The 16,623-nt window shown below is 31.8% G+C and overlaps 1 protein-coding gene across 3 annotated transcripts in view; it reads right to left on the minus strand.

The window, feature by feature from the left end:
• Positions 1–6,333: 6,333 nt before the first annotated feature.
• LOC143255983 (MOB kinase activator 2-like) overlaps positions 6,334–16,623 on the minus strand; it is a 131,297-nt gene continuing 121,007 nt past the window's right edge. For all 3 annotated transcript variants that reach the window (XM_076512494.1, XM_076512493.1, XM_076512492.1), the window contains exons 2-5: positions 15,841–16,004; positions 12,201–12,297; positions 10,779–10,903; positions 6,334–9,723 (exon numbers count right to left, since the gene is read on the minus strand). In XM_076512494.1, coding sequence (XP_076368609.1) covers positions 9,128–9,723; positions 10,779–10,903; positions 12,201–12,297; positions 15,841–16,004 — 982 coding nt within the window. In that variant the 3' untranslated portion in view covers positions 6,334–9,127. The remainder of the gene's footprint in view (positions 9,724–10,778; positions 10,904–12,200; positions 12,298–15,840; positions 16,005–16,623) is intronic.

Below are 16,623 nucleotides of genomic sequence, written 5' to 3' on the forward strand. Positions count from 1 at the left end.
ATTTTACGAGTTAACAATCTTTGGTCCACTAACTACAGATAACTGAGTAGTTTATTTTAAACTGATTTTGAATGTGCGAATGTGCAAATCACGGACAATCATACCAAATGTGAAACAGTATGTATTGCAATACTATTTTGGCAATGCTTTGCAATTTATGGATAGTATAATGCTACTTAAAACTGATTACTTTGAGAGATGGTTTGTATCAGGTTTTTTCCTTTGCAAAATATTAATACAATCATGTCCTAAAGATATGTTTATAACAAGGACTTAAGGGATATCTTCATTTAGGTAATTCTACTTTGGGAAACGGAGGAATATATAACAACTTTAACTACTAGGACAAGCCAGAAGGACAGCCGCAACCATTCGTATCCCAACAATGGTATGCAAACTGTGACATTTTGTAGCAAGTGAGAATCGACAAACACAAAGATCAGCTCCATTAAACAGTTCATCAAGTAAGAATCACCAACTTCTTTAAGCTGTTGATTTCCTAATTGTCTATCCAGTCTGCTATATTAAAGTAGTTAACCCAAAATTTTTTGTGGATATTTTGTTGTGATATTTTACACCATAAATCAGAAAGTAAGATCACCTTTTCCTCGCAGTTTTCAGATTTCACAGTTATCCTAACTGCTGATCGATCTTAATCCAATCCTTATTGGTTTTGTGATAAATATATTTTGACTAATAAACAAATTATTTCTTCTACTATTAATTCATTTCACTGTGATTCATCACAAACAAGTAGGAAAGTGCTTGGAATGTTGTTTTCATCTTCAGTTGTGTCAAAATAATAAAATCGTGCTTTCCATGTCTATTAAATTATCATTATAGTTTACCATTGGTCCAGTCAATGCGCTATAAATTCATTAGTGATGTAACTTTAATTTATCAACACGTCCAACATGCTTTTGCATTCCACATGGTCACCACAGCTCATAGTTTAGTATGAGCTAACGAGAAGTAAATTTCTAATCCAATAGAACTGTTTTGCTATCTGCCATATTCTAAAGCTCCAAAAAGTTCGTTTGTCTGTTATTTTGTTACATGGCTCACCACCATAGCTTGCAGCGCGAGCCCATGTCAATCATTTCAGTTAGATTTCACAAGCGTGTACTTGACAGTCTCATTATCGTTTTCAGACAAATATTTGAACTAATATAGCACGTCTATTCATTATCAGATATAAAATACTATTTAATGTAGGTAGTATTATTAATTTATTTTGTGTTTGCAATCCTTGGATGTTGAGACTATGAAGATTTCTAGAAGGCCTAAGTAATAGATGTATAAATAGCTGTAATTAGACGAGCGGAAAAAAGAAAAGTTCGGTCAGAGAAGTTAGAAAACGTGAAGTTCACCATCGTGGGAGTGAAGGAACAAACGGTCGATATGTTAGAATGACAGTAGTAGTTTTAAAGAGAAAGAGAATTTGTTTTGTCAAAGGATGTTCTGAACAAACTGAACTTGTCTGTGTAGAATTTGATAAAAAAAACAGACGATTATTGGTAAGGTACGAAAAGCAGACGATTATCGGAAGTTCAGGGTACAACTGAGGTAATTCATGGACAACGTAAATTTATTATACATTGAGACGATTGCGACAAAAATATCGGAAATCTATTTTGGTCTATCAATTGAATTCTAAAACAACTGAATTTGCCTAAATGGACGTTTTGCACTAACAAGAGAACTGTACAGGATTTATGAAACAACTATGAGCTCAACTGTATGAAGAATTTTTAAAATTATGTTTAACTTGTTTCGAATACATATTTTAAAAAACAAATGGGGTGTGTCCTCTTCGTTCATTGCTGAACTTATCACATAGAAATCACAAACACCTTCTATAGAAGAATTCTCTGCTCACTATACCCATGCACTTATATCATCACACACACTACTAACAAGTAGTTTCCAATATTCATCATACTTAACATTCAGCACTATTCTGGAAACAACTGAATGTTAAACTTAGCTCCTTGATCCCCTTATATTTATTCAGAATATACTAGAGCTAAACTAAAGTACCAATTACTGGATGAGCTCTAGCTCACTTAGCAGAGTAATAATTACAACAAGTATACATCAGGTAGTATAATCACATTCCGATAAAGTATCATTTATATCCAGGGCTATTCTGAACAATGGAAAATATAATATTCACTTCTTGAGTTTTACCTGACATGACTACTTTTCCAATATAAAGTACAGTTAACACAGTAGGAACATTTTTGTTGCTGTTGGCTGAAGGGCACTAAACGCCACGATGTTCTCCAGTATTTGCACTATGCAGTGCCCAAAGTATCTTTTGCTTTCGAAATAAACACTACATGCAACACTTTTACATAGTTCACTAAAAGTATATAGTTCACCATATTGTTCAACTCAGCTGTTCTTGAGATTTTCAAAAGATTTTTGCATGCATGTACATGTATTTATCAAGTTGTGTGGATTATGCTTTATCTTGCTATAAATACACGAAACAGAAAACAAACTAACTCTGGATCCTACAGTTCTTTCTGGTTTGTCACATGAATAAGATATCTCGCCCTCCCAGCCGTGGGGGCGTATAATGTGACGGTCAATCCCACTATTCGTTGGTAAAAGAGCAGCCCAAGAGTTGGCGGTGGGTGGTGATGACTAAGTGCCTTCCCTCTAGTCTTACACTGCTAAATTAGGGACGGCTAGCACAGACAGCCCTCGAGTAGCTTTGTGCGAAATTCAGAAAACAAACAAACATACACTTTTAAATATAAGACAGTTTCGAGCTTCAAAAGTACACAAAATAACCAATAATTTACTACACAAAATTAAAATTACTAAGAACTCCCAATGACAATAGAAAACAAACTAATACACTTTATACACTTCAACACATCAATGTACCATCTTTCGAGGAGGAATGTTTTGTACAATATAACCCTCATTTATTCAGGCCCGGCATCGCCAACCGTGTTAAGGCGTGCGACTCGTAATCTGAGGGTCGCGGGTTCGCATCCGCTTCGCGCCAAACATGCTCGCCCTTTCAGCCGTGGTGACGTTATAGTATGACGGTCAATCCCATTATTCGTTGGTAGAAGAGTAGCCCAAGAGTTGGCGGTAGGTGGCGATGACTAGCTACCTTCCCTCTAGTCTTACACTACTAAATTAGGGACGGCTAGCGTAGACAGCCGTCGAGTAGCTTTGTGCGAAAAATACTAATAACTCTCCTCTATTCTGCTAAATTTTGCGAAGCATAATGTTATTTGGTTAGCTGGCGGGGCCCTAAGTGGCCTTTGTGTTAAGTATTGCGTTTTACACTGTCGATTTTAACCAATTTATCACATATAAGAAAACATTGAAAATTGAAATCTAAATTAATAGAAACAAAAACAGCAAAAAAGCTAATTTATAAAATAACTTGTATGACTGAAAACTGACGCAGAACTTTGAATTATCAACTTTATTCCCATGTAGTGAACTAGCATCTCAATCTTGTTTATATTGTTGACTAACATTTCCTTCTTTTTATCAAGGAAAGAATCTTATGAAGTTGGAATTAACACCGTCACACGTTCCAGGGTAAATATAGATATGCTAAACCTTACACCAGTACCTGAAAAAAACAACAAACCTATCGAACATTCCTGGAATAAAGCTGTCTCAACTTTTTCCAACAATACAAATAATCTTTTGTTTAAATAACTTGGATGAATTTAATTTTACTAAATTATTACATATTTAACATTTTCTTAAATAGTTTGCATGAATAATAAAACAGTAAATCTCACACAGGCGTGAGTTCATATTGTCATTAAGAGAGACAAAATCCGCCAATTTTTCCAGAGATTTATTTCACTTTATCATGATATAAATTCACTCATACAGTTGACGGAAAACGTAATGGTTGTTAATTAATCTGTCTATTCATATGTATAGCATTATTTCACAAGTTTCAATAACACTGTAACCTGAAGTCTTAAACCGAAAACACGTGTTTTTTTTTTTAACAAAATGTACATACATTTAGATGTTATCTTTAACAAACTTAAAAGTAACATAACATTCACTAGTATTATAATGAAAACAGTTCAGTACATAAAATATTATAAGTAATGTATTTAAAAATCACATCGTTTCTCTTTATTTTGTTTCAACGCATGTCATTTGAGTCTTCAACAACTACAAATATTTCACCTACAGAAAAGTATTCTAACACTAAGTTTTCTACATAGTGAGCTGATGGAAGTAATGAAGTCTTTTGTCTTTGCGTTATTTCTAACACCAGCGAGAAAGAAAAAAAAGTATTATGTTTGCAGATATTTAAGTTATTTCTTTCATAACCGCTAGATATATTGTCCAGGAGAATAGTGTCTAGGTATAAGAATTGTGTGTAGTTAAGCAAAAAACTACACAATGGGCTATCTGTGCTATGCCCATCTCGTGTATCGAAACTCGATGTCTAGCACTTAAGTCCTCAGACATACTGCTGTGCCACTGGAGGGGGAAGGAACAATAAATTTCCTTCATCTGTTCTGCCAGTTGGAGAAATAATGGAAGTGAACGAGTATAGAAAATGCAAGGATGTTGGTTCTAAAAAGCTTTTCTTGAAGATGCTAATATTGTAGAGAAAGCAGATTATTAACTGGACAAACTCTTCCTACTGAAGTTACTCACCAGACATATACTACCTGTTATTAATTAGATCAAACCTTATAATATATACACATGCATTCTAAACACTAATATTTGTAATAGATACTTTACAACGCCATGTTGTTGGTAACTCGTGCTGCTAGTAAAAGAGGAACTAACATACGACAGTTCAAGAAAAGATATATTGGTTATCTTCGAACTATCATGTTACCCTTTAACATGAACTTATTTATTAAACCTGTTTATATACAAACTAACTGTACAAATAACATCAATCACTGCCGTCGTATGCACACCTTAGAAATAAGGCTCTTGGAGGTTTTTCTTCTTTGTCAAGGCAAATCTACCCAGTAAACGTTCTCAAGTGAGATCGCCACTGAAAATCGTTACATTACACTACACAGTGGATAAAGTTCACTATCTACAGGTTGGCCAAGTTGAGAACTGAAGAAAAAAACACGTCAGTTATGTACAAGAAGTCCTCAGTGGTCTGAATTTACGTACATACAGAAACGCGAAACAAACAACATTGGTACAGCATCTACAAAACTTCTTCACAGGTTAAAAATATTAATTTTACAAATCAAAACCCTGTATTTTTTACTCTCCTTTGTTAAGGCTCTAAAGCATCTACTTAAAAGTGGTTCATTACTTGTGTGTTTCAGGTTGCACAGATCACAGTGATAAATAACATGGTTTGTATTTTCATAACCAACTTTCAAGCAATGACACACACAAAAAGGTTAATTCAAGTTAACATTAAACCATACACCATAAATTTGAAGGTTGCTTACAAGCTCTTTCCTTATACACTTCTAACATGAATATTTAGTATTGGTTTTCCCAAAGTATAAAGTAACTGGTAATAATAATTACAACTTGTTCTTCATACGAGTCTAGCTTTACATTTTACACAATGGTTATTTTAATCATAGAAACCTCTTCTAGGAAGAGTAATGTGAACATAAAGACATCCGTACATCTTGAAAGTTGACATTAATCAACTTTTTAACTGAAACTAAAATACTAATTAAAAATGGAAATATTGCAAGCACAGAAGCAATTCAGTACATAGCCTTAAAAGTAGTATAGTTTTGAACATTAGTCTGTGGGATACTGAAAATAGTTCTTTATCATCAGCACTTACTGAAACATCTATTATAGATGTAATGTAAATAAATTAACAATAAACTGTATTTTTCAAATGTGACATGAAATACTTCTTATAATTGGCTGAATCACAGCATCACTAAGAAAAATAATCATGGCCATCAAATTAAATCACATTTTACACTTCAAAAAATAATTTTTTTGTTTTGTTTTGTGGGGTAATTAGGGAGAAAAGATGTTGCAAATTATTTAGAGAAATATGCTGTAATATACATTAGTTTTGTTAAAACAAAATTAAAAACGTCTTCAGAAGAATATTTTCAGAATTAATGCAAGGCAGATGAACAACTTCCTTTAAACTGATATACTCCATGCAAACGTGAAAATACCCATTTGTGATGTCTCATCACCCATCAACAACCTATATAATTCATACAATGAAGTAACTCATACACAGCACAACACAATGGATCACAACGGATAAACAAATAATTAACTGGAGCTGAAAAATACAGAGAAAAGAAAATGTGAAAGCAAAAATTTTTCTTTTGAACAAAATGTTTGTTTCTTAGAAAGTCTTAGAAAGATGTACAGAATGATAAAATGTAGGGTTAGAAAAGGAAGTAAACAAACACTGTATCAGAAGCCTGTTCCTGTTCCTTGCAAGATGCAATGATGTATTGGAAAACTGATAAACATAAGTTTGCCTTCTATGTTGTCACCTGCATTCCTCTTAACTTGTTTAAAAAAAAAACAAAAAACCAAACAATTTTTTGTCTACCACAAATGACTCCTCAATATACTTCGTGTTTACCAAAACATCAGATGGGCTTGCCTATGAGAGGCAAAAAACTATAAAACTGTGTGTGTATGTATAAAATACACTCACATTTATATGTATATAAACATTATATTTGATAGAATCTGTTGTCTCTCATTGTTCCTTAGAGTCAACCAAACAAAAATGTTTTATTTTGAAAAGGGTCGTTCTACAAATATAGGATCTTAAAGAGAACTCATCCCTTAAATAAAATTGGACGTACGTGTCTAATAAACAGAAGCCCTGTATCTCACAATAATAATATCAACAAAATACAGAGCTTATAAAGATAATCTGTCAGTAAGAGAAAAAAGTGGTGCACAAAAGAAATTATTATACTAAATAAACAGCTTCCTTATAGGAAGTACATTTCACATAGTTGTGCATACAAACTGTAAAGAATACAGAGGCTTGTTCCTTGAAGTAAAAAAAAACATACAGCCTGTAAGGTAAGCTTTTTTCTTTTTTTTCTTTTACAGCAAATAAACATAGGGTTTGTACAAAAAAATGTTCCCAAAGTTAGACAAAGATAGGATCTGTAAAGAAATCCATCTTTATAGCAAACAAACACAGGGTTTGTACAGAAAGATGTTCCTTACATTACTCAAAGAAAGGATCCATAAAACAAATCATCCTTATAGTAAACAAACACAGGGTTTGTACAGAAAGATGTTTTTTTACAGTATTCACAATATCGGATCTGAAAGAAAATCTTTCTTTATAATAAAAACACAAGGTTTGTCTAGAAAACTTTTTCCCTGCAAAAAAAATGCACTGTAATAAAAAGGAGCCTGTTTCTTACGTAAGAGTAAATTAGAATCGTTATTGAAGACTTCATTTTTTTACAGTAAATAAATATTGGGACTATAGAGGGAGTTCATATCCATAAAAAACAAATCCTTACAGTAAATAAACCTTTTATTTGTACAAGCAAGTTCTTAAAAGTAAAAAACAGTGCAGCAAGTTTGTTCCTTGTGTATTAGGTTACTATGCATCAAACCTGAATAATATAAAACACAACAATGTTATATTTTATTTTTTGAGGATTGCATTCTTTGGTCTCATTTCAATGATAATGGTATTTTACTTTCCTGAAAAAAACTATTTTCCTAAAAAACTTAACTTTCTCTCTTTAAATCCTTCATGTGTGGTCAAACTGGACTTTGTCCAGGGATTTGAAGATAACTTTATAAGAAATGTTTAAACAGCTAACTGTGGTACTGTTGCTACAGTTTTCACAGAAATATATAAAATAATTAAGGTTGAGAAGTAAAAAAAAATTAAGATAACTTTTTATTTACCCAAGGATTTATCACTGATTGGTGGCTTAATCAAAAAACATTATTAAAAGCTTAGACAAATGAGGTAGAGATAGTTTTAGTGTTAATAGATTTGACCAATAACAAGCCTTTTTTTTTTTTAATGTCTCATTATACAAACAGGAATATAACTGCTACCTAGTGAATTATTTTCTGATACATAATATTTTCCAAATTCTGTAAATTCTAATAGTTCAGTTTTTCAATGATTTTATATCCTAAACATTTTCATAGTAAGTAAAATATTCTATATGAAAACACTGAAGAATTACCTAAACTGATTTTATATTCCCATTTTCTCATGAAATAGATTTCTATTTCTAAGATTCTGGGTATTATGCTATAACATTTCAAAGGACAATTAACCACAAAATTCAGTTAAACATTTTTCCAATATTTGTTTTATATTAATTAAAAATTAACATTTCTATATGTTATAGAACCCTTTCCAAAATTAGAACCAGTATCCTCATTTTTTAACAACCAGTTAACAGTTCCTCAAAAGTAGAAACCAAATACAATATTCAGGTTTCAAAACCAGCTTGTAGCTAACAAAAAGACAGTTTAATTAACTATAAAATAATGTGCACTCTAATTTTACCACTTTATTGTTGCACTTAAAACTTCATATAAAGTGAAAACTGCACACTGTTATTTTTGCAACCACTGAAACTGAACACAATTTAATAAAAAGTCAAATTGAAAATGATAAATATTATATGTATATATTTTCAAAAGTTTTCACATTCACTAAGATAAAAAATTTTTTTTTGATGTAACTGAAAAAAAAATCAAATTGTTTTCTTTTGAAAATAATTAACTATAAATTTTATGATAAATAAAAACCTATATAAAACAGCTTGTCCAAATCACTTAAATCTCATACAGAATATTGTACAGCTCTACACTGTAATAAATATGCTTGAAGTTTATTGTAGATCTGGAGCAAAATTTTTACACTCAGTACCGTTTGCATTAAAGAAGTACAACTAGACAGTTTAGCTGCAAACTTGATATGACAGAAAAAATTTGTGTATTGGGAATAAAAATTAACATTGAACTACAACTACTGCATATACCTGCACGCATAAGGAGCTATCATCAAAAATGTAATTTAATCGTGATTGTTTAAAATCACCTATTAAAAAGGAACAAAGCTTCTCCAAACTATACATTAAATTGTTAGCATGGTTTATATCTGTGATACAGAGGATATATAATAAGATAATGGCTACTGAAACTTGACAGGTGAAGACCTGCAAGATGCTAGTGGAGATGTGATGGAAGAGGAACCTGTAAGCATTGAAGAGTCCATTGCACAAGAGTTAGAGTTTGAATGCCCACCTGAGTTAGCTCGTGCTCGTAAGGCTGTTACGGATGATAATATTGAGGGAGAGGATACAGACTGAGATACAATACTGGGCAACACAGACATTTTGCTTTCTTCAGTAATTAATATATCATTCGTTGGAGTTCCAAACTTCCCTGGACTTGCACTCACAGGTAGTTCTCTACTGTTTATAGTTTTGTCACAATCAAAAGAATCAGATTCATTGTGTTTGCTGGTAAGCAAGGTTTCCTGCTCTCCCGAGGAATCTAGTTTCATGGCAGCAGCCAAGTCGTTAAGAACTTCAGTTTCCTTTTCTTCCACCAGACTGAACTGCTGGTTGAAAAGAATAAAGTGAGAGAAGAGAGAGTTGAGGTGGGCGTGGAAGTTAAGGAGAACAATTTCCTTGAAGTGAGCATGGTAAATGTGTGCTATAATGTGAAACAGCAATCTGTGGATTTTCTTCACTATGGACTCAAAAGAAGCCGGAAACTCTTTATCTGAAAACATAGAAGCACAAGTTAACAGCCATACTTTATCAACTCTGCATTCATCAATGGAAATATGTCTAGATTCATGATGAAAGCATGTTTGAACTCACCATATAAGAGTGATTTAGACAATAAAAACATAATGACACACCTTTATTATAACAGCACTTTTGTCATTCAGATCTCAAAATCTTAAAGTATGCATATATGTTAAAAAATTGGAGTGACAAACGAAAATTTAAACTGGAACTTTCCCTTGTGTCTGATTTGATTTCAGAATACTTTAAGGTCTCTTTTCCATATTCTGGTGAAACTAACACAAACATATGGACAGGAGATAAGTCTCTCCAGGTTTTAATGGGCAATATTTCAGTCTAGTAAGTGAAAAAAATTTACAGAGCTAAAAAGGTTATCAATTCAGGGTAGAATATTAACTCTCCGTTCAGAAGTTAAAATTCATTTTGGGTTAAATTCCTGACAGCAAAAATAACCAAAATCAGGCTACAACACATGTACCCAGGTAGATAAGCCATAACTGTAGAAATTTTATGACAATTAGTTTCTGTTAGACCAACCTTATAACTGGGTTACTCAATACAAACATTAGCTTCATAAAAGTTACACATGAATATTAAATCATCTGAGATACTGCTCAGTTAATCATTACATCTAGTTGCCAGAATATAGAAAACAGAAGAAACTATTTACAAGTCTAAAGGTAATTTGTAGGACCATTTTTTAAAATGATTTTTTTCTTTTTTTAATGTAAAATAAATATATTTCTTGGTGCATTATTTTAAGTAGCATGCATCTGTTACTTGAAAAGAAATTTCTAAAGAAATTATTATTATTGTTCTTCATATTGTAACTGCACGCTGAGAATTCCACCAGATAGTTAATATTTATGGACAGAAATATTTTATGAAAAATTAATCTTCTGGTGTTATGTCAAAATAATAACATAAAAATTATGTTCATCCATTTTACTTAACTTTATATGACAACTAAGCTGATAATCAGAATTTATTTATAAAATTTTCAATATCAATTTTCAGAAAACTTACCAAACTTTGTGGGAAATAAGGATTCATCATTTACTATCTTCTGTGTAAATGTCATCACATAATCTACATACTGAGTTGCTGCTAATCTAGATTTCTTTCCTTTGTCATCAAACCAAAGATACTGCCTAGAAAATAAAGATGTATATCAAACTTATGTTGGGAAAAGATATGCAATCAAAGCTATCTGTGAAAACCACTGTATGAGTAACTCGGTTATGTTTGAAAAAAAAAAAAAAAGAGAGAGATCTGTAAATATCTCTCTCTCTGCAAATAATCTAATTTACACCTAAAAAAAATGGAGAATTACAGTTGTTTAGGGAGAATAGTAATATATGAAACTTTCAAAATGTATCTGCAGAACCCAACAGAACCAGTCCTAGGTAAAATTGTGGCCTTTGCAAACTATGCATTTGATACCCTGTAAAACTGACAAGAAATGCTGACTGCAATGTAAATTTTGTCAACCCTTGAAATAGTCACTCTGTGTGGGGCACACACTGTCCATCTCAAGGCTGGCCCTGAAAATCAAACAAATACAAAAAAACAAAGACATCCCACTGGTGAATAAGACTCTTACATCTAGTTCAGAACCTTTTTTTTCTGACATTTAACAGTTTTAGGCTTTGCTATCAATGTAGTAAACACCTTATTCTAACTTCTCGTATATAGTTGGAATTTGTATCCCCTCACTGTGTGTCTTAATTCAGTGCTTGCTTGTTTGGTGCAGCACCTGTATCACATATAATTTCCAAATCTATGTACCTAACCAAACACTTAATTCAAAGTAGTTATTTTTTTATTATTAAATTTCTTTTACTTACAATAATTTATAAGAGTGTAACAAGTATTAAAGAAACAGCAAGTACATTTGAACAAAGAACACTGAGCACGTCAGAATTGTGGAAGGTATGCCATGTCAACAAGAGAGTTTGCTTATACAGACTAATGACAGCTAGTCAAAGATGTGATAAACTGGCTCTATTGAGATGAGAAGTTACAGGACATGATGTACATTGATTTCTGTTGGTTGAAAATATAGTAATATATAGGATGTACTTCATCTGTGAAAAAGAGGATATCTGTCAATACAAACTAGTAGTTTTAAATAATTTCTTCCTAAGTACATAAAGTAATTGCATAGAGAATATTTCATTTCATTACTACTTTTGAAATTGATTCCTTATGATATTATTCCAATATTTTATATAATCTAGTTTTTTCTCCTGCAAATGATTAAAAATATTTTTCTTTGAGGTTAAAAACCTTTCTGGTTTGTTGGTAATGCTACTTTGGAACTTAAATTTACTTTTCCTTCACTTTCCCCCCAAAATTAATATAAGGTGTCAAATAAAATGTGGCAAGTGGAGCAACAAACAATAATAAAATAGTTATTTATATGAAAGAAGAGACTAAAAAACTCACCTGTTACAGGGACCTGTCATATCTGGACAGCCAGACATTGTACAGAATTCTGATATTGTTCCATAGATTAGGTTGACATGATCAAAAAATGATAATGCTGAAAAGAAAACTCAATGTGTGAAAACAAAATTGCCAAAAACATTCCAAAAAACCCAAATGTATTGTTACTTTAAGAAACAAAACCTAAATGAAACAGGTGAATTAACTGAAGTCTTTAACAATTTTATGCAACTTAAAACTCAATTAATAAGACACAAGTCACTTCATTTTGTGAAGCTGGAACAGAGGTAAAATTAATCATTGCAATGAAAATTCTCTTGAATGCCCCCAAAATATTAATAAAATAGAAAGCTTGTAGATTTTCAATGGATAAAACTCTTGTGGTTTTATTCAGCCATCATAATTTCATGTGTCTGAATATTTAGATAGCACAGATCTTTCTGAATTTTACAAATAGAGATTAGTGAATAAAGAATTTGGTAGTTTATAATCATAATAAAGTTCTGTTAAGCAACTATTCTGTACTTTGCACATTATGAGTTCCTACCTGAAAAAAACTATGAAATGAATCTGTACGGATTTCAAGTTGATCTCTTTAGAGATTCACATTACACAAATTGCTCATGCAAAGCTCTTTTATTCCACAATTAAAAACAAATATAACATAAAAGGCAGGACTGTTTGACTTCTATAGAAAGGAGTATTTGTAATGTTGAATCAAATGGGTAAAACCAAGGGAATTGGAATGATCCCAGTAGTTAAACCAAACAAAAAATAAAAACAGGAATGCTATCAATAGATGTATCAATGTGTACACTCTTATGTACAACAAAGCATCTTATTTGTGGCTAAACCAATGAAAGCATGTAATATACAAGTCTACTGGGTTGAAAAATATAATATAATGAGAGTAAAGAGGTTCAGTTTATAAGGACTGCAATCAGAGGTTTCAAGGGTACAATGTTTTAAGTGGCAGTTGTTGTAGGCAACCTTATCGGGCAGATGATAAATTTAAGATGAGCAGTAAAGGATTTCTTTAGTTGGTTAAAATTAGGCAAAATGTCAAATAAGGATTAGGCTATGAAAAAAACATGCTCATAAAATACTTTGTGGTGAAGATTATGAGATGGCTGTACTCTTATATACTTTTACCCTCTTCTGTTGATGCAAGAAAAGATCTTACCAAATGCCACTGTATGCATGTATGCAAAATAATCAATTCACAGTCACCAAACAAATTGAAGAATTAGAAATAGATCATGCACCAAAACCAAGTAATATTTTCCTCAATGGCAAATGGAGGGCAAAGATTAGCAAGTTTCTCTAATTAATTTTTGGCAGGTCAAGCAACACTGGGTACATGACTGAGGATGGACTAGAGAGTTTCTATATTTATTTTTAAAGAGGGTTCTAATAGTTGCTCCAGAATTATTGGACACTTAGTGTCATCTCTGAAGTAAGATATATCACAAAAGTGGTCCAAAATGGATTTACTAATCCAAAGTCTGGTCTTATTAATTTGTTAGCTTTTTTTGCACATCACTTGTTAACTGGATAGCTGGATGGGTATGGACATGATGTTTTTAGATTCTAAAAAAAACTTTCGGTGTAATATCATGCAAAATATGATCAAACAAGATCATGAAAATTAGGGGTTGTGAAATAATAATTAATTGGATTGCAGCCTAAGGTGGCTTGGTGACAGAAAGCAACTTTGTTTTTTTTAACAGAATCTCAAACTGAACCCTTGTTGCTAATTATGTGCCTTAGGAGTCATTGCTTGGGATCATTCTTTCTCTCACACTAACAATATTGATAGGAACATAATTATTAAATCAATAATTTTTGTTGACAATATTAAACTTTTTATTATTTCTAATTGTATTGAAGATGTTGGGTACTACAGAATAACTTGAGTCAATTAGTAAGTTCAACTAATACTTGGAAATAACCATAATTATAGTACTTTTGGGTATTTCAAAACATTTTATTAGAGTGGCATGATTTTTGTTATTGGTTGTAGTTGAGTACAAAGCCATATGATGGGCTGTCTGTGCTCTGCCTACCACAAGTATCAAGACCTGGTTTCCAGTAGTGCAAGTCTGAAGAAATACAACCGTGCTACTGGAAGCATGGCACCATGTAATACAAGGAAAGAAATAATACACATGTTCAATAACAACTGAATAAATTAACTTCGGCTATCATAATTTATATCATGTCAAATATTGATTGTAACCCACTAAGTACCATAGTGAAGGATAAATCACTCAATCATTTGAGAGAATGCTCCATTCCTATTAGTAAAATAATCAATTAATCTAAATTAGGGTTTCCATTTACTACTATTTTTAATTACTTCAACTATATACACAGTAAAACAACTGTTACTGTTTCTACAGGGTGTTTGAAAAGTCACTGTGCACTAATATATTTATTAACAGACATGTTTCAATATAGAATACAGAAGGTAAATATGAATGACAATTATAAACAATGCTGAAAGTGACCCCTGTTGGTATCAATACAGGCTTGGATCTTTCTTATTTTGTTTCTAAACATTGCTATCAGTTGCTGGCTTGAAATAGACTGAATGAATGCTGTTATTGCTGCTTTCAACACTACACAGTGGCTTTCTGAACACCCTGTATTTATTGCTAAGCACAAAACTACATAAAGGGAATATCTGTACTCTTCCCAGCATGAATACTGAAACTCAACTTTTAGTGTAATAAGTTTTTTAATGACAACCACCATGTACCTGTATGTTTTTTAATGCTTAAATGTTGTTAAAATCAGTTCCTTTAATGTAATCCATTAATGAGCACATGAATTAACTGATTAGCAAATTCCACTTATTGACCACCTCTAAACTCATTGTCATACTGATTACAAGTGAAAAGAAGTAATTACCTTTCTCTATAAATCACTATATGGTGCTCATTTTTTTTTTCTAAGAAAGGATACTGAAGAGTATTACTAGGATGATTCATGTTATGAAAAGGTTATTTTTATGAAGATGGCTCAGGACCTCTTACGTTTTTTTCTTTGAGAAAAGAAGGGTTAAAGGTTATCTTTTTTAATTTTACAAGAATATTCAAGGAAATGATAAGCTAGAGGTATCTGATTTGGTTTGCTTTTTCATGAATACAGTAGAATGAAATTATAAGTTTTGAAAACAAAACATAATGATTAGATGATGGAATAAGTTGCCATTAGAAGATAATAGGGGCTGGAACCTTTCAAAAGTTTAAAGAATGAAATACACGATTTCATGAAAAAGTATAGTTTTCAATATTTCTTTTCATGTGTTGCGTGCAAAAATAGCCTTAAAGGACCAAATGGTTCCTTGTTGGCTACAATGTTTTATCAACATTTCTTAAGAGGCTGCTCATAAAATCTAAGTGATGTCTTAAATATAAACATCTGAAATATGTTTTTGTTTTCTAGTTGAAAAGCGGAGATGAACTGAAAACATTTCCAATTATGAACTGAAAGTGAAAGACTGTGTTATAATGTTTTCATTTTAGAAGTTTTTTAACTTGTGTACTAAACTTTATAACTTATTAACAGTAATCTAAACTTGTTGGCACTTATGTTATTTGTTAGTTGGATTATATGATTATAGTAAAAGACTTACTATGAGATGCCAACCATTCGTTGTAGTCTAACCCTGATGGAAGTTCTATCGCTTCTCGTAATATTGTTTCCTGGATTGTTGTTTCCAGAACTGCAGGTTCTAAATATAATTTAGATTCTTCTTGACAGGGGGCTACTGCATCCTTGTCCTTTCGACGGGTTTTCCTGAACCAAGAGAGAGAGTTAAGTGATTTTAATTACAATTCATACTGACTTTTAATGCATTACAACAAACGTGGATAAACACTATTTTATACAAGGATAAAGCCCATAAATAACATCATTTATGCCATAATATTACTAGTAAATACTTTATTATATGGTGATACTTTTTTAGTGGTATCCAAACAAGCTACAAGTTGCATCACGTTTTATGCATGATTGTTATTGTAATACATAAGTTCAATAACACTTAAATTATTTAATTAAATGTTTTCACAATTTTACTTATTTTTATTTAGCAACTACAACACAACTAAGTATTCAGCCATTAATTTTAGTTCAATAAACAGTGCTTTAAATACTACTAAGGCAATTCTTTGTAAACATGATCAGTAAACTGTATTTCAATTTTTGGTTTACCTGTACCATACAAGTCCAATTATCTTTAAAATTGAGAATGCATGGACGGGAATATTATGTAGGATACGTCTTGAGTACCTCCCTTATAATTTTAGATCATGGTGAGTGTTGAGGGTAAGTGGGCCACTGAAAAAAGTTCAAAAGGCTTGTGCCCATGACTGTAAGGTGTGGTTTTACAATACCTATCTCACTTAAAGCATAA

The sequence above is a fragment of the Tachypleus tridentatus genome, chromosome 7 (genome assembly GCF_004210375.1).
Source record: "Tachypleus tridentatus isolate NWPU-2018 chromosome 7, ASM421037v1, whole genome shotgun sequence".
NCBI lineage: Eukaryota > Metazoa > Arthropoda > Merostomata > Xiphosura > Limulidae > Tachypleus > Tachypleus tridentatus.